The sequence below is a fragment of the Pleurodeles waltl genome, chromosome 10 (genome assembly GCF_031143425.1).
Source record: "Pleurodeles waltl isolate 20211129_DDA chromosome 10, aPleWal1.hap1.20221129, whole genome shotgun sequence".
Taxonomy (NCBI): domain Eukaryota; kingdom Metazoa; phylum Chordata; class Amphibia; order Caudata; family Salamandridae; genus Pleurodeles; species Pleurodeles waltl.
Window position 1 is genome coordinate 628,582,955 of NC_090449.1, and position 25,580 is coordinate 628,608,534.

Consider the following 25,580-nt stretch of genomic DNA (forward strand, 5'->3'; position numbering starts at 1 on the left):
TGATCACTCTGTGCTTCTTCCAAGGCTACAGCACGGTACATTGCCGGTGAACGTGGTAGAAGTTTAGTCTCCAACATTCGTAGAAAATACATATCCTTACGTAGGGACATTTTCTCAGAGCATCAGTTGTGTTGTTATAAAAACACTTGCTTGTCCCTTACACGTCAGCCAGTGAACCACGACTGTATGCGGATTGCTGAATGCTTCGCTACAGATGCTAACGCAGACCGCAGGCCTTTGCTCAGGAATGGGGGTTGATGTCCTCTGAGGGGAACCTGAAGGGCAGAATTAGAGTTTAACATGCTGTGCTCGATCATGACCTTGGTAGGAATTTGTCCATCGATTATAGTGACAATATGATAGCGTTGTTTTTATGCTTCACTTTTCTCATCACAATTTTAATACTGTCATGTTGTGTTGTCCTGGTTATTGCAGCTCATGCTTTGCTATCTAGGATGCAGTCGTTTTATTAAACTCATTACTGAAACATATACTGCTCCTGTTTGTCATTTATATATGAGACTACATTGCAAATGAGAGAAACGGATGAGATCGTAGTGACCAAGACTTCCCTGAGAAGCCAAGTATGCCATGCTCTCGGCTGCCCAGTTATCACTATCCTTGGGTAGAGATGAGGCACTACTAGTTGGACGGAGTAAAACCCGGATTGAAGCGACAGGTGTCACCTGCAGTGGGTAAGACTTAGTCTCCCACACCGCGGGCGATACTGTTGCTCAAAATCCAGTAGTCTCATTAGAATAATGAGAGCCTACGCGACAGTAGCATGTTTGAATACATCTCACAATCCATCTAGCTAGTCCTTGTTTTGAAATGGGATTACCTTGATGAAGTTGTTGGAAAGCAACCAAAAGCTGATTAGTTTTCCTAATAGTCTTTGTTCTGTCTACATAATACATTAGAGCTCTTTTAAGGTCAAAAGTGTGTAGAGCTCTTTCGGCAGTAGAGTCTGGCTGTGGAAAGAAGACTCACAATTCCACTAACCGATTAATGTGAAAAGGTGAAACCCCTTTAGGTAAGAATTTTGGGTTTGTCCTAAGTACTACTTTGTGTTTGTGTACTTGGAAGAATGGTTTCTCTAGAGGAAATGCTTGAATTTCACTTATTCTTCTTAATTAAGTAATTGCTACTAAGAAAGCAACCTTCCCATGTGAGAAACTGAATAGCACAAGAGTGCATGGGTTCGAATGGGGAGTCCCATTAGTCTTGCAAGTACAATATTAAGATTCCATGCAGGAACTGGTGGAGTTTTGGGTGGAATAATGCGTTTAAGTCCTTCCATAAATGCTTTTATGACAGGAACTCTATAGAGTTAAGTATGTTGTATGGTTTGTAGGTACGCTGATATGGCTGTTAAATGAATTTTAATAGAGGAAAAAGCAAGGTTTGCTTTCTGTAAATAAAGCAAATAGCACACAATGGCCCTCATTATGAAGCCGCCCACCATGATCTGACTGCCGGGCGTCCGCCAATGCGGCCGCACTCCGGCTGCAGTAATTTTGAGATCCCTGCTGGGCCGGCGGGGATCTCGGCCGCAACACAGGAGCCGGCTCCAAATGGAGCCGGCGGGGTTGCTGGCCATGCGACGGGTGCAGTTGCACCCGTCGCGCTTTTCACTGTCTGCTATGCAGACAGTGAAAAGCTGCATGGGGCCCCCAGGGGCCCCACGACTCCCCGTAACACCAGCCTTTTCCTGACAGTTCAAACCGCCAGGAAAAGGCTGGCGGTCGGGGACTCTTATTCCCCTTGGCAGGCGGATTATCACCTCCGGGGCAAATGTGGCAGGAAACCGCCAGTGCGACCGCGGCGGAAGCGTAATGACCTTGGAAGTACCGCCAGTCTGTTGGTGGTGCTTCCGTCATAACAGCCCTGGCGGTCTTAGACCACAAGGGTTGTAATGACCGCCAATATCTTGTACTGGCCCTTTAAGTGGAACTATATTTTTAGGTTGCAGTTGTATACAAACCGTTTCCACTTATTTGCATAGCATTGTCTGGTTGTTGGTTTACATGCTTGTTTTAAAACGTTCATACATTCTAATAGAAGCTGTAAATATTCAAATTCTATAACTTCAGGAGCCTAATTGCTAAGTTGAGTACACTGGGATTGGGATGCCTGATTTGACCTTTGTTTTGAGTTAACAGATCTGGTCTGTTTGGAAGTTTGTGATGGGGCACTACTGACACATCCAGGAGTGTTGTATACCAGTATTGTCATGCCCATGAGGGAGATATGAGTATCATGGTGAGAGAGGTGTGACGCATTTTGTTGACCAGAAACTGAATTAACGGGAGAGGGGGAAAAGCGTAAGCAAATATCCTTGACCAGTTTATCCACTGAGCATTGCCCTTGGACTGAGGGTGTGGGTGTCTGGATATGAAGTTTTGGCATTTTGCGCTTTTGTTTGTTGCGAAAAGGTCTATGTTTGGTGTTCCCCACATTTGAAAGTAATATTGAAGTACCTGTGGGTGAATCTCCCACTCGTCTATTTGTTGTTGCGTCCTACTTAGAAGGTCTGCTAGCTGTTGTTTATTCCTGGGATATATTCCGCTAGTAAGTGATTCTGATTGTGAATTGCCCATTTCCATATTGTTTGAGCTAGAAGGGACAATTGGGATGAATGTGTCCCCCCATGTTTTTTCAGATAATACATTGTTGTCAGGTTGTCTGTTCTGATTAATACGGTTTTGCGTATGATCTGAGGTTGGAATGATGTGATGGCTAGGAACACAGCTAATAATTCCAAGTGGTTTATGTGGTAAGTTGATTGTTTTGAGTCCCAGTCCCCTTGTATGGTTAGATTGTTGACATGGGCTCCCCAACCTGTCGCTGACGCACCTGTTGTGATTATGGTCTGTGGCACTGGGTCTTGAAAGGACCGCCCTTTTGTTAAGTTGGTGTGATTCCACCATTGCAGAGATTTATAAGTTTGGCAGTCTAACAACACTAGATACTGTAAATGACCCTGTGCCTGAGACCATTGCTGTGAGCGACACTGTTGCAGTGGTCTTATGTTTAGGCTTGCATGTGGTACTATTGCTTTACATGATGCCATCATTTCCAATAGCTTCATGATAAATCATACTGTGCAAGTTTGATTGACCTGGATTTGTGATATGAGGTATTGAAAAGCCTGTATCCTTTGTGGATTTGGGTAGCCTAATGCTATTTGAGTATTGAGAATTGCACACAGATAAGTTTGAATTTGTGCTGGTTGAAGATGGGATTTCTGGTAATTGATTGTGAACTCTAGTGTGTGTAGGTTATCTATTGTGTGTGTTGTTGACACTGTAGAATGTTGTTGGAGTTTATTAACCAATCGTCTAGATAAGGGAAGACATGTATGTGCTGTCTTCTGAGGTAAGCCACTACTACAGCTAGACATTTTGTGAACACTGTTGGTGCTGTTGTTACCCCGAAGGGTAGTACTTTGTATAGGTAGTGGTTGCCTGATATTACGAACCTTAGGTACTTGCGGTGAGCTGGATGTATGGGAATGTGGAAGCAGGCGTCCTTTAGATCTAATGTGGTCATGTAATCGTGTTTTTGTAGTATGGGAATAACGTCCTGTAGAGTAACCATGTGAGAATGTTCTAACAGGATATATAGATTTACAGGTCTGAGATCTAGAATGGGTCTGAGAGTACCATCCATTTTTGGTATAAGGAAGTATAGTAAGTATACTCCTGTCCCTTGCTGTGAGATGGGAACTATTTCTATTGCCTCCTTTAGTAATAGAGATAGTACCTCTTGTTTTAGTAGAACAGTATGTTCTGGCGAGAGCTTGTGAGAACGAGGGGGAATATTCAGTGGAGTAGAGATGAGTTCTAGGCAATAACCATTGCGGATAATTTGAAGTACCCACTGATCTGTGGTGATGTTCTGCCAGTGAGACTGGAATTCTTGCAGTCTTCCTCCCACAGGAGACGTATGGGATTGTGGGATGTTTGGGAAGTCATTGTTTAGTGGGTGTGGTAGGACTCTATGAGGCTGTACATTTTCCTCTGGCTCTGAAGTTCTGCCCTCTGTAAGAACCTCTAAATGACCCTCTTGAATAATACTTCTGTCTGTTTTGGATGGTAGTTGGAAGCTTCTGCAATTTGGGATTTAAAACGTCCCGTAAACTGTTGTTTCCGAAAGGTGTGCTATAACGGGCTCCCATGTCTTTTGCAGTAACAGAGTCCTTCCTACGTTTCTCAATAGTAGTGTCTACCTCTGGTCTAAAGAGATGTTTTTTATCGAATGGCATATAAGGCACTACCTGTTGTATTTCAGGTTTAGAACCTGAGGACCTTAACCATGCATGCCGTCTGATTGTAATGCTAGTATTAATTAATACTTCTAGCTTTAGTGTAAGCTGCATCTAGAGCAGATCTAATCTGGTTATTTGTAACAGCCTGTCCTTCTTCTACAATTTGCTGCGCCCTCTTTTGGTGTCCCTTGGGTCGGTATTGCAAGAATTCTTGCATTTCATCCCAATGTGCCCTGTCGTATCTTGCCAACAAGGCCTGGGAATTGGAAATACGCCATTGGTTGGCTGCTTGTGTTGCCACCCTTTTCCCTGCAGCATCGAATTTTCTACTTTCTTTGTCATGGGGTGGGGTATCCCCTGAAGACTGACTATTACCACGTCTCTTGGCTGCACTGACCACAATAGAATCTGGTGGCAGTTGTTGTGTAATGTAGATTGGGTCTGTTGGTGCAGGCTCGATTTCTTGTCAATTCATGGAGTTACAACCCTAGCTTTAACTGGTTCTTTAAGTATGTCGTTTGCGTGGCTAAGCATACCAGGAAGCATTGGTAAGCACTGGTACTGTTTATGGGTAGAGGATATGTATAAAAAGAAAATCCTCTTCCAAAGGTTCTGCATGCATTTGGAACCCATGGAATGCAGCTGCCCTAGATATAACTTGAGTATAAACTGTACTATCCTCTGGTGGGGATGGTTTAGTAGGGTAGAGATCTGGATCACTGGACAGTATAGGATCCAAATCATACATGTCCCATGGGTCCCACGTGTCTCCCTGTGAACAAGTATGGGAGTGTGAAGGTGACGGTATTGGTGGTGGGGTATTTAGGTGGTGAGAAAGAAAGCTGCGGTGGATGTGGTGGGGAAAGCTGAAGAGGTGTTGGCTTCTTTCAGCTTGAAAATGTTTCCTGGTGGTAGGGCAGTATCAAGAGTCTCTTGGAATGCTTGCTTTCTTTTAGTCTGTGGAAGTGGAGAAGTAATTGTCCCAGTCTCCTTGTGGATTTGTATTCTTCTCTGCTTTCTGTCAATAACCTTCAAAATTGGTTGAATGTCAGATTCCTCTATTTGATGTTTAGAGGCTGTTTTTGTGCCCTTAGAGGAATGCTCAAAGGATATTTTGGGCATTTGTTTAGTTTGGGTCGAAAGTTCTGTTTCTTCTGTATAGAAGGATGTTTTAGGCTCCAAAGTGGTTCCAAGGTGTTTCGGTCACTGTTTGCAAGTGGTGAGATGACATCTCTGGAGATATGGCTTTAATGAGCCAATTGTCCAGGTAAGGGAATACTGGGATTACCACCTGTCTGAGATGGGCCATAACCATCATCATCAACTTAATGAAGACTCGAGGAAAGAAAGAGAGACTACATGGAAAGTAGTAGTGCTCCAACAGGACTGTGAAGTGAATAAACTTCCTATGTGACTTCAGGATAGAGATGTGGAAATAGGCATCCTGAAGTACTACAAATGCCATCTAGTCTTCTGTTTCCAGCACAAACAGAACCTGAGCAAGGGAAAGCATCCTGAACTTTTTTTTATTTTTTATGAACCAGTTCAGAATCCCAAGGTCTAGGATCAGGCTAGACGCCCATACTTTCTGGGAACCAGGAAGTACCAAAAGTAGCCTCTTGACTCAGCTCCTGCTCTTGACCAAATCCACTGCACCTTTTCAGAGTAAGGATTGAACTACTTTGTTGGAGGACCTGCAGATTATCTGGTGACAGTACATTTGGACATGTGGTAGAAAAGACAAAGCATTGGTTGAAAGGGTGGGGATCCCCTTTTTCCACAATTTGCAGGACCCAAAAGTCTGAAGTAATGACTCACCAAGCTGTGGAAAGGAGGACACCCATCCACCAACAGGCTGTGTGTGTGTACGGTAAGATGGAACTAGAGCTCCGTACCTGATGTAGCTGGAAAAGAGGAGGATGAAGGGGAAGAGGAGGATGAAGGGGGAGGGAGTGCCCATGTTTGTGCTTTGCCACGTCCTCTATATTGCTCTACAGCAGGTTTTGCTTGTTGTTGCTGCTCTTGCTAAATTGACAAAATGTAAGACTGCCTCGAAATTAAAAGCCCCTGCTGAATCCACAGCATGTCTGAAACAGATCAGGGGTGTGGAAGGTAATAAAATATCTACTTGTCCATAGGACAGGTTGCTTCTTAAATCTACTTGTCCTGTAGTAAAAAAAAATATACTTGTCCCTTTGGTGCTATGTAGTGCAGCGACATATGGCAGCAATCCATTATGTAAGCACACTAATAGCCTCCGATTATGACAGGGCTCCTACTATAGTAGGGCTTGAATACTTGCAGTTTCAATCCCTACTATAGCAATTAACTTATTTTGCCACCTTTCTGCAGAGCTACATACTGGGGCTTGAGGAAGCAGCAGTAGTTCCAGGGTTGGAATGCCTTTCAATCTGCATACCTACTAACTTGCATGTTTTAAGGGTTTTCACCAGCTATTCTCTAATATTTTCCCATAATGAGAAAGGTTGGAAGTTTACTCCAGACAATGGCAAGTAGAGGTTCTTCCAGGGTTGGGGGAAAAAAATGGTTGGAGGGAAAGTGAATTTGTAAATATTCAATTTATTTTCACATGAGCAAATCAACATATTTGCTCATGCTAAAATACAGTTAACAACTAATTTCTAGGAGTATGATTTCCTGATCTGCTTTTGGAAGTTCTTGTGCATTCATGAACACCACTAATTCAAAGACCTATACCATGGGTGGACTTTTGTGACTTCTTTAAAGAATTGGGTCCCTAATTCGGTCTGGCGTTGACAAAGACATTTTGTTTTTAATAAACTTCTATTTCTCTCTCTATCAGCTGGCTTTATTGTGAATGATCGCATTCTGCTCTTCCACAAGGAGCATATTGGCACCCAAAGTAGTTTTGTTCAATGCCAGGAACTACTGTGGCAATCAGTGGCATAACGAAACTGGAGGGGGCCCCCCCTGCAAGAAAATGGAGGGGTCCCTGCCAAGAATATGGACTCTTATTTTTAATTATTTTACTGGAACCACTCCCAGTAGTGCACTCTGACCTTAAAACTTTTATTTACAGTGCTTACCCTAATAATGAAAGATTTTCATTAATGAACCATAAATACAAGTTCGAACAGCATTAACATATGGGCACACATTACTTCAACTGCAGACAGTTCCCTTCTATGTAAACTGGCAGCCAAAGGGTTTGTGCCGCAGAGGGGTGGGCCTACTTGTCCCAAGGACAAAATTAACATGTAAACTTGTGGCCCTTGACCCCAAACAATATGTCCCAGGTGTCGGGCGATAGCAATTCCACATCCCTGCAGATGGAAAGCTCTAATTTGGATTTGGAGACCAAAGGATCTGTCTATGGCCTTGATGTCCTCAAATTTCTTCAGTGCAGAGTTAACTTTTGCAGAGAAGAGCTCCTTCGAACAGAAGGATCATTAGTGTGGACAGTACATGTTGCAAAAATCCAAAACTTGGCAACCAGACAGGGGGAAGTAAGGAGAAAGATGTCCCCATAGCTCTAGCCACTGAATCAGCAGTATCCAAGTCCAACTATCACCTGCTCAGCAGCAGCTTGTCTATCCCTGATCAGCTCTGTAAAGTGTCCTTGCAAGTCATCCGATAAAGTGGGAATGACTGCTTGACTTTAACCCAGCAGGGCAAGCACATATCTAACAAGAAGATAGGTGGCATTAACAGACTTGAGAGCCATGCTCCCCATGGAAAACATCTTCTTGGCAAACTGCTCCATTTTCTTTGATTCACTGTCCGATGATTTAGAGGGAAAGTAACCTGGAGTAAGCTTTAATGAACAAGAAGCCTGCACTGCTAGGCTCTCTAGAGAGGAGTGAGCTAAAAGGAAGGTGGGATCTCCAGTAGCTGGTTTATATCATCGGGCAACTGGTCTTGAAATAGCAATATAAGTAGTCTGTTTTTCCCATACTGCCAGGATGGGCTCTGTCAGAGCTTCACTGAACGGAAGCGATGGTTCTGCCAACTTGGAGGCGGAATGTTTGATCTCAGTCGGAATAACTGATTTGACTTCATTGAATTGCAGCTGCAGGTTCAACATGTCTGCTGCCTTTCTGATGACCGTCTGACTGGAGGTCATCTTCTGTGGGGGAAGTCTTGTTGGAGATAGAAATGCATACTCAGGGGTGGTTATCAAGCCTACTGGTATCTGTGAAGCCCACAAAATTCAGGTCTAATGTGCGGTTCCCTTCATCATCCATACTAGGAGTCACCTTGAGTGTCTGTTTCCCCAAAGTAGTATTAGCCTTCCCCTATAAACGTCTGTGCCTCCCATCTGGAGCAGTGAAGAATCAGTGGTAGATCATCCATCTGAGTTAAATAAAGTGCCAGTGGAGGTGGGGACAGTGGTTGGGGTGATGTTGGCAGCAATGCCAGTGGCATCTTATGCAGTGTCAGAGATGTTGGAGTCTGACTCCATAAAAGGAGAGTACAGAACGACCAATGATGATGGCAAAACTCTGAGTTAATTCCACAGATTGCTTCAGATTTGGGCCAGTGCTCGGCCAAGATCCTAGAAGGAATGGGAGACAGAGTGTGAAGCGTACCATGTGGTAGGCTGTCAGCATACCACCTATTGCAAAGGACACCAAATCCATGGGGCAAGCCGGGCCTCCAGTGGGGATCATGGCTCTGTTAAACATGCAATACAGTGCGTTCAGAACACTGGTAAACTTAGGGCGTTAGAAACAGCGCCGCAGATTGTCAAGCCACCAGTCCTGTCGCAAGGTCCGATGGAGCCGCATATGCCCGGTCCTCCAAGTTTCCTCAATTAGTCCTTGATCAAACACCAGGTGAAGCAATGTCATGGTGACTTGCTTCTTGATGTATGATGGCAAGATTTATTCTTTTTATTTCTCCTAGAAGATTATGAAGAAGGTGTAGGCTCTGGGGACTTTGACCTTGGTCAAGATTTACCGTGCCCATGTCGCTGAATCTTTGCTCTCACCATAAATATCTTGGCCTTTCTTTCTTTGAGGACTTTGGGGTCCATCTGCTGGCACAACGCGCAGGTACAGACATTGTGGTCAAATCCTAGGCACCAATGGCAGACATAACTGAGGGTCAGTTATGGACATCTGGCAATTGCAGTCTCAACATGGTTTAAAACCAGAACGCTCAGGTGGCGACATTTCAATTAAAGACTGCACCAATCTTTTTTTTTTTTTAAACAAAAACATTGATAACATTGACACTCCTGTGGAGGTTATGGAGATCTTCAGAATGCATAGATGGTATGGAAAAAAAGGAAACAAACTGATGTTATCACGTTGACAGGGTGCTTTATGGATCCAGTGACATCATGAGACTTCAACCCCTACTGGCGTCGGAGAGCTATTGAAGAGTTAACGGATACAGATTAGTGACTGGGATATTTAAATGGTGCAAAATCTGCAGGTATAAGTAACCTCCAGAAGGGTTTGGTATCTTAGGATCAATTTCAGTTATCTTGCTAGAGATCCCTATTGTCTGTGGGGACTGCTGATAGATTGCTCTTCTTCCATCATTCAGTGAAATCTCATTAATTTACATGAGAAGCTGGAATTTGAAATTAGACCTAACTGCTCATTTTATGGGAAACCAAGACAGTATGGCGGTCATTCTGACCCTGGCGGTCAAAGACCGCCAGGGCGGAGGACCGCGGGAGCACCGCCGACAGGCCGGCGGTGCTCCAATGGGGATTCCGACCGCGGCGGTAAAGCCGCGGTCGGACCGGCACCACTGGCGGGCTCCCGCCAGTGTACCGCCGCCCCATTGAATCCTCCAAGGCGGCGCAGCTTGCTGCGCCGCCGAGGGGATTCCGACCCCCCCTACCGCCATCCAGATCCCGGCGGTCTGACCGCCGGGATCCGGATGGCGGTAGGGGGGGGTCGCGGGGCCCCTGGGGGCCCCTGCAGTGCCCATGCCACTGGCATGGGCATTGCAGGGGCCCCCGTAAGAGGGCCCCTAAATGTATTTCACTGTCTGCTGCGCAGACAGTGAAATACGCGACGGGTGCAACTGCACCCGTCGCACAGCTTCCACTCCGCCGGCTCGATTCCGAGCCGGCTTCATCGTGGAAGCCTCTTTCCCGCTGGGCTGGCGGGCGGTCTGAAGGCGACCGCCCGCCAGCCCAGCGGGAAAGTCAGAATTACCGCCGCGGTCTTTCGACCGCGGAACGGTAACCTGACGGCGGGACTTTGGCGGGCGGCCTCCGCCGCCCGCCAAGGTCAGAATGAGGGCCTATGTGTTTTATCATTTTCTGAAAAACTTGACAAGTGACTCAGTGAAACCTGTGTTTGCTATCCTTAAGGGTAAAATGACCTTAAAAATAATATGAATAAAAGTAATGTCTTGAAAGCTATAAGCCTTTCTTAACCACAGTTTTCAACAGCTCAGATTTTTTCTGCACTTCTGGATTGCATTTTACTTGTTACCACTTGTACTAATTTTGTTGTATAATTAATGACCTCAATGTTTTTATTTGGGGTTTTGATATCAAATTCTTTGATCTATAAACTGTGTACTACATATATTCATCAGTAGCGGATGTATTTAGCTACTAGCAAGAATTTGGGTTATGCTCTCTACTACAACAACTGTTATGTCTTGATAACAATTAGATGAATTTTAACACAGTGAGCAGAAGCAGTGCAGTGCCATTTTTTCTCACAATCCTTTATACTTTAAGTTTTAATTTGTGGCAGAGGGATTGCACCCTGTGTATTCAAACTAAAGGTCTGAAAACTGCACAGACGTTGGTTACTAGAGTTTTCCAAGGTGGTTTAATCTGACAAAGCCTACAAATGCCATTAGCTCATGAATTACATATGGGTTTACCAGCACAATAATCTTTCAAACTAAAGACAGATGATAATTGGAAATAAGTACCAAAAATAGCAATACTGGATATAAGCAATAGATGTTTGTGAAGAAGGCACAGTTTACAGATTTTCAAAACCACAGTTTGCAAATTCCAGCAGAGGAAGTCTATGAAAGGCCTAAGGTCCGACTTTTTACTTGCCTGTTCATAACAATTGGAGGAATACCCATGTTGTTCTGCGCCATTACTTTATTAATCCCTTTCAGTGCAACCATTTTTGCTTTCATTATCGGATCAGTAATGGCATCAAAATCTGCAATGTGACACGAAAACAATTTACATTAAAACACAATCCTTTATAATTTAAGTTTAGCACAACAAAATAAATGAGTAAGGTTTTCTAAAACCACCAGACAACGCCACAAGTAAAATGTGACCACTGTGTCTCCAAGTAAGTTTGTTGCAAGGTTCAATTGTCACATTTAGTTGCACTCTAACATTATGGGCCGTTTCAGGCCTGTCTGAGGCCTAATTAGTCAAGTTTATAGTGCATTTTTGTTATTTGCAGGGGCCAGCAGTGCATTTGAAAAAACAAAACGAGCGCCCTTTACACATGGCTTTAGGATTTTAATTTATTAGACCCATGGTGCCATGGACATGTTTTCTCAATGGGGTTAATGCCAGACAATTAAGTGTATTATTGTGTTTGTGGCCTATAGTATAACATATATACAATAGATGCTTGTCGTCAATGGTGAACTTTCAGTTGCAATTGAGGTAAAATTAGAACAATGTGCTTACAAAAGAAAACGGTGCCAATAATGCTCTAAGACAACACCATTTATTGCGCACATTCTCTGTATAAGCCAAAGACAGTGGGGAAACACCCGACAAAGTTACAGCACAGATTAACCTTCAGCAGAAATCTCTCTTTGCCCTGGAATGCACAGTATTTTTCTTGTTGACCTCGGAAGCTCTTCGAATCAAAGGGATGGGGAAACAAATCTAAAATGTAAGTCACATAAGAGGACATAACTCATCAAGTCAACACATGAAGATTTAAAAAAAAAAATAAAAAAAACCTACTACGAACACTTCTGGACACAAGAAATAGAAAGCGGAATAATGCACAACATGAGGATCTAGAAGAAATTTCATGATGCCAAACATACACCAATGCAAAGCACATGGTCAGGGAATACACGTCAAACAAACATGAATGTGAAAATAAAAATCACAGAGTACATCAGGTTGCTATTCTTTGGAAGAGACAAAGAACTACAAGAATACTTGAAAGTAAACTTCTTCTCCAGGATAACTGCCAACTACCAGTTATCACCCAAGAAGAATTATCATAAAAATGTGTAGTCCTACCATCAACATTTTACTTCTGTGTGGGAGTATTTTTATTTTAGTTGGTTTGCCAAATGTTCTGTGCGAAAAATAGACATTTCGAACAGTGCAAAAGAAGTGATAAGGAACCTAGGACTTGCATGCTCAGGATTGCCTGATGACACTAAGGTGCCACTCTGGGCTTGCTGCACAACTGGGGGATGGAGATCCAGGCACTAGGGGATCATTATGGTGGTGAAACATTATTTTTTACCACTTCAGAGGATGTTTGGGATTGGATGGAGGTGACTGGTATGAACCGACTGTTCCTGTGCTCTGGGGAGCCCCCCACCCAGCAGCTTAGAAATCCCCCACCTAGGTGTACTGAGAGCAGACTGGTGATGGTGAAGCCAGGGACTCTGGAACTGGTGGCCCACGAGTGTCCGCAGAGCTGAACCAGGCTGTGACTTGCAACATTGACGATACAGTATATGAGACCTCGGCCCTAGCTGGATTGGAGCAGACACATGAAACAAACTGTTAGCATCGCCCAGATCTGTGTGACTGACCTAAGACTACTAATTCTAGAAGGACTGGTTCTTTGGTAACCCGTTTGTGAGCTCCCGGACCCCCTATGTACGCCATAGTCTGATGTAGTTTGCATGGAGAATGCAGCTGAGTTGTCTCTCTAAAATTACAGAGGTTAGTCCGATGGGGGCCTGGAGGGCTTAACTAGACAGAAGGTATAGGTAGGCCTGTTTCTGTTTCTTTCCAGTTACCCCTCAAAATATATCTTGGGAACTGGCACTTGATGGAGCAGTCTGACCTGCAGTTGTGAGCAGATGCCTGCTGGACGACATACTCACTTTCACATGATCACGTGACAGTTTAGTTAGCTTGAAGTTTTACATTCTGTTCTATTTGCAGACCAAAGATCTATGAGGTCAGATCTGACCCGGACGAATGGGTAAAAACTAGTCTCAATGCTGTACGTATTCAGACTTGTGTTTCCTACTGAAGTAGGAGGTGGCACTGGGCACGAGTGTGTGGGAAAAGTTCAAATACAGCTATGGTGTACTCTGCTAACATTATCATTGCCTGAGATAGGGAGGAAGGTTCAAACAGTGATGATGTGGAGATGGATGCAGCCACGGCCTGTCCTAGTGGGCAAAGGGGCCAAGGCCCCTCACCTTTTGCCTGAAAAGAAGATCGTATCAGGCTGAGCAAAGATCAGCCTGACAGACATTTTATTTTCAGGTCAGGGAACCAGGAGTTAGACGTGGTAAATGTGCAGGCTCTTGGCTGCCTGAGCTGAACTTTACCAGGCTAAAGATGTAACAACTCCTGTCGGCACGACATCTTGAGCCTAGCAAAGCACCTTGAGGTGCTCCCCCTTGCGACGATGGTGAGTATTACTGATTGCTTCGGAACTGAGCACTTCAGTTCTAAGCCCTGAAGTGCCCTGGGCTGACTGTTAATCAGTGACACCTTGTAACCGAGTGGGGAGGGGTCGGCAACTCTCACTGATTCCATCCCACTCTGTGACGAGAAGGGACTGCTGTCTTCCTAGGTCAGTCAGTGTGGGAAGGCAGCAGTCCCAACCCTCCAGGGACCATTAGAGGCAGCGCTGCGTTAAGTTTTTTGTTATTTTCTTTTTATGTTTGGTGTGTGCATGCATGAATATATGGGAGTGAATGGATAAATGTGTGCACACACATGAGAATGCATGGAAGTGGCAGGGTTCATGTGTGTGTCTGTGTTCTGTATCGGCCGCCACTGGGTGGAAGTCACATGCACTGAGGGTTCAGAGATGGGAGTGTGCGCCCTGTGTGCTACCCCTAACCGTGAGAATTCTCAGACTAGAACTTTCCTCTTACTGTACAGTACAAGATGGTGAGATTTTTCACATGAAAGGCCTTAATGGATACATGAAGTGGTATAGGATGCACACGTGTTAAACATAACTCCCCTGATAACTGCGTTACTGATAGGTTTGAAGGTGCAAAAGTGCAAAAAATGGAGGACAAGTTAATGCTGCTGCATACTTCCCCTATTGATGAGTGCTAATATGGGTGTGCCCTTTTATTATAAATTATTGTATGAAGACGTAGAAGGGTGCTACGTATGGGTTAGATGGGGCGCACAAAGGCCCCACTTAATAACCATGCCCCTAACACTGACAATGTCATACTTTTACACTCTGCAGGATGTGGCGCTAGTTTGGGGAGGAGACTTTAAGTGTGTTACTGATGGGGATCGAGATAGAAACTTGGCAGCTTCCCAGATCAGGTTCGACAGAGCCCCTGGAGAGGGTGAGGTCTGACTTACATTGTGTAGATATATGGCATGTGCAGCACCTGGAGACCAAAAAAATACTCTCTTCGATCTGCAGTACACAACACATACAACAGGCTCAGCTCTAGCTACTCTCTAGATTCTTGTTGGATCATATGCTTCTTCAACTAACGCACCAAGGACACCCAAGAGAACTTGGGTTCCCATGTGGCACATTTCATCTCAGTTCTTACAAGATCTGGGGTTTATTCTGGTTACTGCGGCTGCCATTTCACCTAGATAGACTGTAATTGGAAAGCTATGGCTACTAATGCAAATGAGTGGGGAATTCTTAAGATCGTCCTGAAAGGAGAATCCAGTGGCACACTCTTTGGGTGACGGAAGCAATTGCAACCTTACCTGAAGAGGACAGGCTATCAACACGCCAACTATAACAGCCAGACAATGCTCTGGATGGTGGCTCACTGGTCCGAGCGCAGCAATAGGTGGGTGATCTTTGGGACTCCCTAGATAGGATGGTAATAAAGGATTACAGGAGGAGGCTACACATGGAGTGTAATAGACCTGGGGACTGATGGTCTATCTAGTGAAGAGAAAACTCCCCACTTCTGCTATTCTGTCACGGAGGAGTCCAGCTTGTTCATCAATCAGCATGGACGGGAGTAGTAACCATACAGTGTTTCATTTATTAAAAACTCTATGCCAGAATGGGGACTGCCTTCACGGAAACAATGTCTGCGTACACTGCAGATGTCAGGGTGGTCACATTCATACAGGACAAGGTGGTTGAACTAGACCAACCGAAAACAAAAGAGGAGTTACAGGCGGCCCTTGAGAGTATGCCAGCAGGTAAGTCTGTGGGCCTGGACGGTGTCCTGCCTGAATTAATTTGTAGGTTTTGAACAGACCTCACAGATAAGCTGTTGGAGGTCTAAGAGGAGGCGTTTAGAGGCAGAGAATCACTGACTCCATGAGAAAAGCACTGGCTCTCATGATCTTAAAACCTGAAAGGGGCCCGAATTACATTAGCTCTCATAAGCCCCTCTCGATGATAAATGCTGACAAGATTTTGGCAAAGTTAATTGTGAATAGGTTCAAACGTCTGGGATCCTCAATGGTTCGTTCACCCAGACCAGTGCGAATTTATCCCTGGTGAAGCATACGAATGAACATGCATAAACTGCACAATACTGTAAACTGAGTAGCAGGCACAGAGTTGGAAGCACAGCTGCATGGGTTTGACATTGAAAAAGCCTTTGATACCCTGGATTGATACTATACGCATGTTATACACTACACAGCATGGGGCTTGGGCTGAAACTCAGAGGCTGGCTTAAACTGCTATATGCCGATCTGGTGGCTAGAGTGCGGCACAGAGATGCACAGAGGAAGATAACTGGAAAAAAAAAACTTATGTAAAGGAGCAGTAGAGAAAAGCATACTTCTCAGGTACTTGATGCAGGGAAAGAACCAAGAGGTCCAGCTCAATATGTTGATTACTACGGCAGCTGCCGTTTGCGAAATCCCTGAGGCTCGAGTGGATTAAATCATTCCGAGATACAGAATGAGCTATGGCAGGACAGTTTTGCCACTTAGGGTGAATTCTACCTGTCTGACAGATTCATAACTTTTGCAGACCCGTGGGGCCTTTGAAGTTAGCAGAGGTCAGATTACGCAATACGCTAAGCAATGTTACATAGCAAAAACAACAAGTGATGGACGGAACGCTGAACATTGTCAAACATTCACCCCCAGTACAGTGATCTGGGCCTAAATCCATCGTTTTTTTGCTACCCATGCCATTCCAGTTTGGACCCAGCCATATGCAAATCAGTCTTGACCCTGTTCCTAATGGGAACAGTCCAGCCCGAACTGCTAGGCCAGGTCTTCCCTGGACTGGAAAAAAGCATCCTGGGACCGGTTTCGGGGTTTCACCCCTCATCAGCCAGGCTAGCTTGAATCCAGTGGCATGGGAAGCACGGGACCCACGTCTGGGCATACCCTTCCCACTTAGGGCGACAAAGCAAAAACAACAAGTGATGGACGGAACGCTGAACATTGTCAAACATTCACCCCCAGTACAATGATCTGGGCCTAAATCCATCGTTTTTTTGCTACCCATGCCATTCCAGTTTGGACCCAGCCATATGCAAATCAGTCTTGACCCTGTTCCTAATGGGAACAGTCCAGCCCGAACTGCTAGGCCAGGTCTTCCCTGGATTCAAGCTAGCCTGGCTGATGAGGGGTGAAACCCCGAAACCGGTCCCAGGATGCTTGTTTCCGGTCCAGTGAGGACCTGGCTTGGCAGTTCGGGCTGGACTGTTCCCATGAGGAACAGGGTCAAGACTGATTTGCATATGGCTGGGTCCAAACTGGGGTGGCATGGTGAGCAAAAGAACGATGGATTAAACCCAGATCTGTGACTGGGGGTGAGTGTTTGACAATGTTCAGCATTCCGTCCATCACTTGTTGTTTTTGCTTTGTCGCCCTAAGTGGGAAGGGTATGCCCAGACGTGGGTCCCGTGCTTCCCATGCCACTGGATTCAAGCTAGCCTGGCTGATGAGGGGTGAAACCCCGAAACCGGTCCCAGGATGCTTGTTTCCGGTCCAGTGAGGACCTGGCTTGGCAGTTCGGGCTGGACTGTTCCCATGAGGAACAGGGTCAAGACTGATTTGCATATGACTGGGTCCAAACTGGGGTGGCATTGTGAGCAAAAGAACGATGGATTAAACCCAGATCTGTTACTGGGGGTGAGTGTTTGACAATGTTCAGCATTCCGTCCATCACTTGTTTTTGCTTTGTCGCCCTAAGTGGGAAGGGTATGCCCAGACGTGGGTCCCGTGCTTCCCATGCCACTGAATTCAAGCTAGCCTGGCTGATGAGGGGTGAAACCCCGAAACCGGTCCCAGGATGCTTGTTTCCGGTCCAGTGAGGACCTGGCTTGGCAGTTCGGGCTGGACTGTTCCCATGAGGAACAGGGTCAAGACTGATTTGCATATGGCTGGGTCCAAACTGGGGTGGCATGGTGAGCAAAAGAACGATGGATTAAACCCAGATCTGTGACTGGGGGTGAGTGTTTGACAATGTTCAGCATTCCGTCCATCACTTGTTGTTTTTGCTTTGTCACCCTAAGTGGGAAGGGTATGCCCAGACGTGGGTCCCGTGCTTCCCATGCCACTGGAATCAAGCTAGCCTGGCTGATGAGGGGTGAAACCCCGAAACCGGTCCCAGGATGCTTGTTTCCGGTCCAGTGAGGACCTGGCTTGGCAGTTCGGGCTGGACTGTTCCCATGAGGAACAGGGTCAAGACTGATTTGCATTTGGCTGGGTCCAAACTGGGGTGGCATGGTGAGCAAAAGAACGATGGATTAAACCCAGATCTGTGACTGGGGGTGAGTGTTTGACAATGTTCAGCATTCCGTCCATCACTTGTTGTTTAAGCAATGTTACATAGCCAGTGAGATATGGTATGGATTCCCATAAATGCCACAACTTCTGCTGCATTGTCGATACTGAGTGAAGGGAGAGAGAGCTGCCACCTTATTTCTGGTATTCATAAAGTACTACAGAAAGACATAGCGCAGCCAGTTATGATGGTGCGCAGGAAACAGGATGAGGACCTCCTACAGATAGGGAGTGGTCAACTGCCCGTAAGTTAGTACACACGATAACTAGTTAAATCAAGATTCAAACTAACATCTTAATATACTCCACTCAACATACCCGACCTGTCAGACTGGGAAGAGGTAGTACAGACTTTATGCAGAGTGATGTGACTGACACCTCAAATACAAAACAATGCGTGTTAGGTATTGCAGATCTTGCACGGGCACCCAAAAAATGGTCAAATGCAATGCAAATTTGCTCTCCTGTGGTTGCTGCAAGGAAAAGACACATAGCAATTCACTGATATCTCCAGAAGTGCCTACAAACAAGGCTTGGTTGAACGGAATGACAGAGTGGGCACTTGTTGGGGAGCGGCACCTAAAAGTGGTCAGGACTACCGACAAAGAATAGGAGGAGGTACTGGAATGGGCAGAGACATTAGCTCTCTGCCTCTGAGGAGAGTGCATCTGAGGGAGAGTTGGGAGAACCATGAGCATCAGTTGGATCACTGCAACACATCTGTGGGATTTGGGAGGTACCTCTTGGGGTGGGGAAGGAGGAGGTGCCTAGATGAAATAGTTAATGACCCTAAGAGGGGAAGGAAAATAGTGGACATGAATGTGGCGAGAGGGGAGTGGCGTCTTTCTGGTGTGCTCTTTACCAAGAAATGTTGCAGCTATACTTCAGAGATTATGCTGGACTTTCAAAGTATATTGAACTGTATTTCTGATACGCTTTCCTCCTCATCTGCAAACAGAAAGATATGCCATGTCTACTGGTACTACAGCTGTAATTGTTGTGTTGTTGTATTTACAGCTGCAAAAAAAAAAGGATAAAAGATTTTAAAAAATAACAGCAGCAGAGTATCTGTTGGAAATGTGCCCTTTTGCAGGGTCACCACAGGTTGTTTTGCCAAACCTTGTTTTTGCAGGCTACAGAACTCTGTGCACGCTACCCCTGATAACCAGAAGTAAAGTGCTTGTGCTCCTCCTTTCAACAGTCTAAAATTGGTATTCGCCTGATTGGCACATTTAATTTACTCATAAGTCCCTAGTATATGGTGCCAACTGCAAATAACACCAGTCAGAATAACCCTTTTTGACAACCTAAACCTTCATTTTAAACATTAGTAGGGCACCACTAAGTAGACCTTATAGACCATAATGTAGGGCGCATGGTATTTGAAAGTTAGACAAGTAAATGTTTAATGTTGAACATGTCCTTACAGTCAAAAACCCCAAAGAACAAGTTCCTTATCTTTGGTAACGCCTTCTCTGGTAGAGACAATATCTAGCTGTGGATTCCTTACCGCAGAAGTATCCTAAGCGTTAGACTGGAACCAGAAGATTTCTCGTGAGCAGTACCCCTGAGCATCAGGAGGTGGCATTGTTCAGCTCTGCATGCATCATCCACGCAGAAAGTGATGTCCACTGCACCTATATAGGTGCCACCCAGGCGCTCTGACGTCAGTTTCTTTGCACAACCTCCATGCCAGAAGCGCGGAGCCATGAAGGACACTAACCACTGGTGTGGATAACTTGGGCCCTGAAAGGGATCCAGCCCTGTCCCTAGAAATTTGTTCGGAGAGCGGAGAGAATGGGTGGGTCGGTAAGGAATCTGCTGCTAGATATATTCTTTATCAAATAAGGCGGTAGCGAAGGTAAGTAACTTGTTCATCTGATAGACTTTTAGCTGCAGACTCCTTACCTTAGACTAGATACCCAGGCAATACCATCCCTGGAGGTGGGACTGCAGACCAGTTTTAGACTAGAAAGTACTGCAGGACCAAACGGGAAAAATGCCTGCCACAATGGATCTGATTGTCCAGGTAGTTAAGTTTGGTAAACGTGTGCAGAGAAGCCCACATTGCTGCCTGGCAGATATCCAGGACTGAAACTCTGCGAGCTAAAGAAGTGGACACAACTTTGGTTCTGGTAGAATGAGAGCACAAGCCTTCAGAGGGTAGCTTCTTGGTCAATGCGTAGATTTTAATGCAGAGCATGACCATCTGGAAATGATCGTTTTCTACATAACATAACTCTTTTTAGCTCTGACTTACCAAAAGAGTTGATTGCTCACCCAGAACTCTTGTGTACATTCAAGGTAGAATGACACTCGTTTGGGGTCCAGACAATGGAGACGCTCCTTATCCTTGGCAGGGTGAGGTGGAGCAATGAAAGTAGGTAAAGGGATGGACTGACCTACATGAAAGTGTGTGACCACTTTTGGAAGAAAGGAGACACACAAGCAAAGCACCACTTTGTCATGTATGGGTAAGTAGGGCGTCTTAGATGACAATGCACGAAGCTCACTAAAATGGTCGGCAGATGATATGGCCATGAGGAATGCCGTCTTGATGGTGAGTAACCCCAAGGGACAATTGTGAAGAGGCTCAAAAGGAATTCACAATAAGAGTGTGAAAACCAGCTTTAGCTCCCAACGAGGCATGATAAAAAAGAGAAGGTGGGAAAAAAACGAACCAAACCTTTCAAGAATCTATGTATAAATACATGATTTAAAACAAGAGAGTTTATCAGGCAAACTGAAGAATGCAGAAATAGCTGCGAGATGGCCCTTTGGAGTGCCCAGAGCAGAGCCCTGCTGGGCGAGAGACAGAATAAACAGAAGATCCTGAGAAATAGGGGCAGAAGAGGGTCAGAACACCAAGCCACTGTGTACACCGTCTTAGTGTAGGAACGCCTGGCTGGCAAACAACATCACAGACTTCAGGAGGAAGGTCAACTGCCGCTGCTCAATCTCTGAGTAAGAAGGCAGTGACTTGACAGGTTTGGGTAGAAAACCCTCCCATGCTGCTGCGACAGAAGATCCTCCCGAAGGAGCAGCCTGATCGGAGTATCGATGGCTATGCTCAGTAGCTCGGGATACCAGACTCTAAGTGCCCAGTCCCGAGCAACCTGAAAACCCTGGGCTGGGTCATTCTTGATCTTCTTGAGCACTCTGGGCAGAAGTGGTATGAACAGAAAGGTATACAGGAGAGCTGAGCGCCACTGGAGGCAAAAAGTGCCTCCATGTGAGAGCCGCCTTGGAAACTCCAGCATGCAAAGCTGCTGACATTGCTCGTTCGCTGCTGCTGCGAACATATCTAACTAAGGCTCCCCCTACTGCTGAAAGACTTTGACTGTCTGCTATCACTTGGGAGAGCACGGCTCAGACCTCCTCCTGGACCGCAGGCAGAACTTGCGCAACCATGTCCCACAGAGAGTGGGAGTAGTGGCCCTAAATGCATGCTGTGTTCACAAACCACAATGCCAGGCTGGCAGAAGAAAACATCTTCTTTCCAAGTGTCTCTAGCCTCTTGGGATTCCTGATTCAGAGGAGAGGTAGAGAGCGCACCAGGGTTGACATGGGAGGCAAAAGCTGCCGGTGTGGAACCAGCAGGGGCCCCTGCAAACCCCATGGGACCCGAACGCGAGCTGGAAGGGTTGGCTTGCCTAAATATGAGGCACATGGCATTATAACATTCTTTAAGTAGGGTAGGGTCGCACCAGGTCCCAGAAACTTGGAGAGTGTGTTGGCGCTCAGGAGCAAGCTCTATCGCAAACTGAGGCGTGGAATGCGGATGCTCCCCCATCTCATCAGTAGACAGATGCGGAGAAGTCAAAGCACACTTCAACTTCTTGTGCCTAGACTTACCAGAGTGCTCTGAAGCCTTAGAATAAGATGACAACCTAGGATACCGCAACTGATCTCAGGACTCTACTCTCGATGGGGACCTTGACTGGGCCGGAGTTGCAGGAAAGTCCACCATCAGCCTCGGGTTCATCGCGTGGCAGTCAGAACACGACTTCGGGTCATGGTTGTGCTCAAAGCACCACAGGCAAACAAGGTACGGGACCAGACATCGGCAGGAGACACTCGCCACAGGGCTTGAAGTCTGCCCTCTTGGATGACATCCAGTCACATCAGGAGGAAAACTTCACAAAAGCCTTGACAAAATGTCAAAAAAAGCTCAATCAAAAAGTGACTGAAGGAGTAGCTCTTACCGCATCTCCACTGCACTGGCTTTTGCGGAAAGAAAAGAACTGACATCAGCACACCTATAGGTGCCGAAGAGATTACTTCTTGTGCGGATGACACATGCTGAGCCAAACAATGCATCTACTGGCGCAAAAAGGTACTGCTCACAAAAACTCTCCTGGATGTAGTCTGACACCTTAGATATTTCTTGGGTAAGTAATCTGCACCTAGAAGTCTCTAGCAGAAATCTATTTTGGATGAAGCAGGGTTAGTTGTTCCATAGGAAAGCATTGGGATACAAAATTAAGTTTAATAAATGTTATCTCCGCTTAGGAAACTGGTAAAAACGTGTTTATTGGACCTTTAAAAAATATTTATTAGAACTCTAAACAAAATTCACTGGAGAAGTCAGTTTTGTAATAAATATTTCGGAAAGATAACTTCTAGGAAAGGTTATCTTTACCCTGGCCAAAGACCATGGAAGGCAAATATGCAGTTTGTTCTCCCACTTCTGCCTGCCAATAATTAGCATTTCTATAGGAGTGATTAGGTGGGAACCTGCTCGCAGGAAGGGACAAACGACCGTAGGTATAGGGAGACGTTGTTGTGCCCTTGACAAGATCCAAGTACTTGAGTAATTTTAAAGAAGCCAACCTTGTCACAATCAGATGTACCTAAATCCCAGACCTGCATCCTTCATTTGTCCTGCCCCAGCAATCCCCAGTCAGACTGGTGTCCATCACAGTAGGCCGCATGCTGAAATCACAGTGTCAGATCCTGATGAATGTCAATCTTTTGGATTTACATACAGTATTTGGGGCACACTCTAGCGGAGGGAGACAGAATGCCGAAACAATTTGTGTGCATCCACTGTCTCGTTGTTGAAATGTCATCTTTTGTTCATCCAGATTTCTGTCCGAGTTTGCTAGGGGTACAGGGACTGCCTCAAACTGGATTTTAATGTTACACTGGGAAGACACCAAAGTACACTCCAGAGACAGACCCGAGCCCTTAAGAGCCCAAGTTTCCTTTAGCCAAAGACTTTGGCCATCTTGCAAATACCCCAAGTGGGTGTGGTTAGTCCTGGTAATCATTGCCCATTGCTTAGGGCATCTCCAGGGGTTATTCCCACCTACTAGCTTGCTACAGGCATAAATGCGGCATTTCCAGGGGCACTGACTTCAGAACACTCCCGGACCAATGGATAACAGAAGAGGACTTAACCTGCAGTATGATGCCTAAGAAGAGTCTAGAGCACTAGTCCTGCTCTCCCATGTGTACCCAGGGCAAAGAAGTGGACTCCAAGGGTGCTATAGATGACTTCTTCCTCAAGCTATAGGGACAAAACAACCTTGTTGTGGGTCCATTTTAGTTAGTCGCTTGGGCTCAGTGATAGCTTAGGCTTGCAGCTTGTAACCTTTTATCCAGTATTCATGCTCTGTATTTCTGTATTCAATTTTATTCATTTTAATATTGCTTCTTTAATGGCATTGGTCTAATTCCATCATCAACTGCTATTCTGCAAAAACTTTATTAGTGATATGGATGACATACTTTGCATTATGTTCTTTCCTCAGAATTACAAGAACAGAATGCAAGTCACACAGAATAATACTTGCATTGCTGGCTCCAAGACTGCATAAACAGGTCAGCGCTTAAGTAGATACCCATCTCAGGCTTCTTGGCATGAACATAAACATGTCCCCTATAAAAACATCCTGTAGGACAAAGGGCATTAGAGGGGGTTTCAGCTAGAACTTCCATCATTGCTGCATGCCGGTTTTTGGCCGACCTCAGCATTTGCGTCTCCATGGATCCCGATTTGGACACTGGCGGCCTGACCTTGTACCAAGGTAACTGGGGTGTTGTCTGCTTTTCATGGACACTGTACGGACAAATTTGGCATACATCGTCATACTCTTGCTTAGGGGCTAGAGATTAGGCTTATGGGTAAGAATTGTATATTCATGTTATGACAATATGTTGGGGTTGGGTATATTCATATCTTTGATTTTCACAATCTGGATTTTATTATTCCTCATTATCCTAATCATTGCAGTTCACCCAATTCATCATAGATTGCAGTCCTTTCAATAAATGTATTGAAAACTGTCCTGCATCTCTTTTTCTTGCCTATGTGCGAGTAAGACTTGTATGAGGAGAGACCAGTGTAAGACTTGTTTCCTCCATGATTTCCCTAAGGGGTTTTCAGAGTCCATGCAAGGCTGCCACAAATCACTTTTACTGGTTAGGTTTTGGTGAGGTGCTACTAGTAAGCCAGGAGGTTTGGGCCAACAGCTGCTAACTGGTGTAGGAGTGACTCAGGTGCCTACAATGCAGAGGGGCTGCCGCCCCAAATCCAGAAGTCTCGTCAGAGAACAAGAGCCCTTATGACAACCTACAATAGACCTTACTCTGCAGCTGGCCAGTGGCAAGTGGACCTGGACTGGATGCTCCGTTAGACCTCTGCCTGCCCCCCTGTGAGTTTCTAGGTATATCCCCTGAGGGGCTTTAGAAGTATATACCACTGGTGGATTGAGACTTAAAGGACTAAAGGGATGGAATATGGTGACATATCATTGCTGACACATGGTTTTGATACTGATTATTAACTACCGCTTACACGATTAACAACTATATCGACTTGGGTAAATTGTAACCCAAATTGTTGAAATAACCTGAAGGGCCCAGTGTAACATGAATTTGGCTTATCCAAGTATTGCTCTAAAGAAGTTAATATGAACAAAATATGTTGGCTGTATGGGCTTTTAAGCGGAACTAAAATAAAGATGACTGATTTATGACAAAGACTCTTCTCTTTTGCTTATTGAACATAACGGACTGGTGATTGTAATTTTTTCCAATGGAGTGCTCCCCGATTGGTTCCTTTGATTAAAGAAATAAGGTAAAATCTCTGATCAATCATGATGACCCTGGTTAGTCTATCCAACCCACACTCCATCGCCTTCAGTGTAAAGTTCTGCCTATTTTCAATTCTACTGCAATAATTAACTATCGTTGGCAATTTGTGCTTCTTGGTGCCATTTCTACTCATAAGAGTCATACTTAAAGCTCCCCTAATTAGTTTTTTGGCATTTTGTTCATTATATTTTACTCTATTTTTCTAATTAGTTTTGCAATTTTTATTGCTTTGCATTTCAACGTTATTACTATTTTAGTACAGAATAAATACTTTACACATTGCCTTTAAGTTAAGTCTGTCTGCTCTGTGCAATAGCTACCACTGGTTGAGCTCACAGTAATTTATTACTT

General features: G+C 45.1%; 1 protein-coding gene across 11 annotated transcripts in view; it reads right to left on the bottom strand.

The window, feature by feature from the left end:
- Positions 1-25,580, bottom strand: part of KMT2C (lysine methyltransferase 2C) — a 1,516,687-nt gene that overhangs the window by 415,211 nt on the left and 1,075,896 nt on the right. For all 11 annotated transcript variants that reach the window (XM_069211124.1, XM_069211114.1, XM_069211120.1 and 8 more), the window contains one exon: positions 11,298-11,409. In XM_069211124.1, the coding sequence (XP_069067225.1) occupies positions 11,298-11,409 (112 nt within the window). The remainder of the gene's footprint in view (positions 1-11,297; positions 11,410-25,580) is intronic.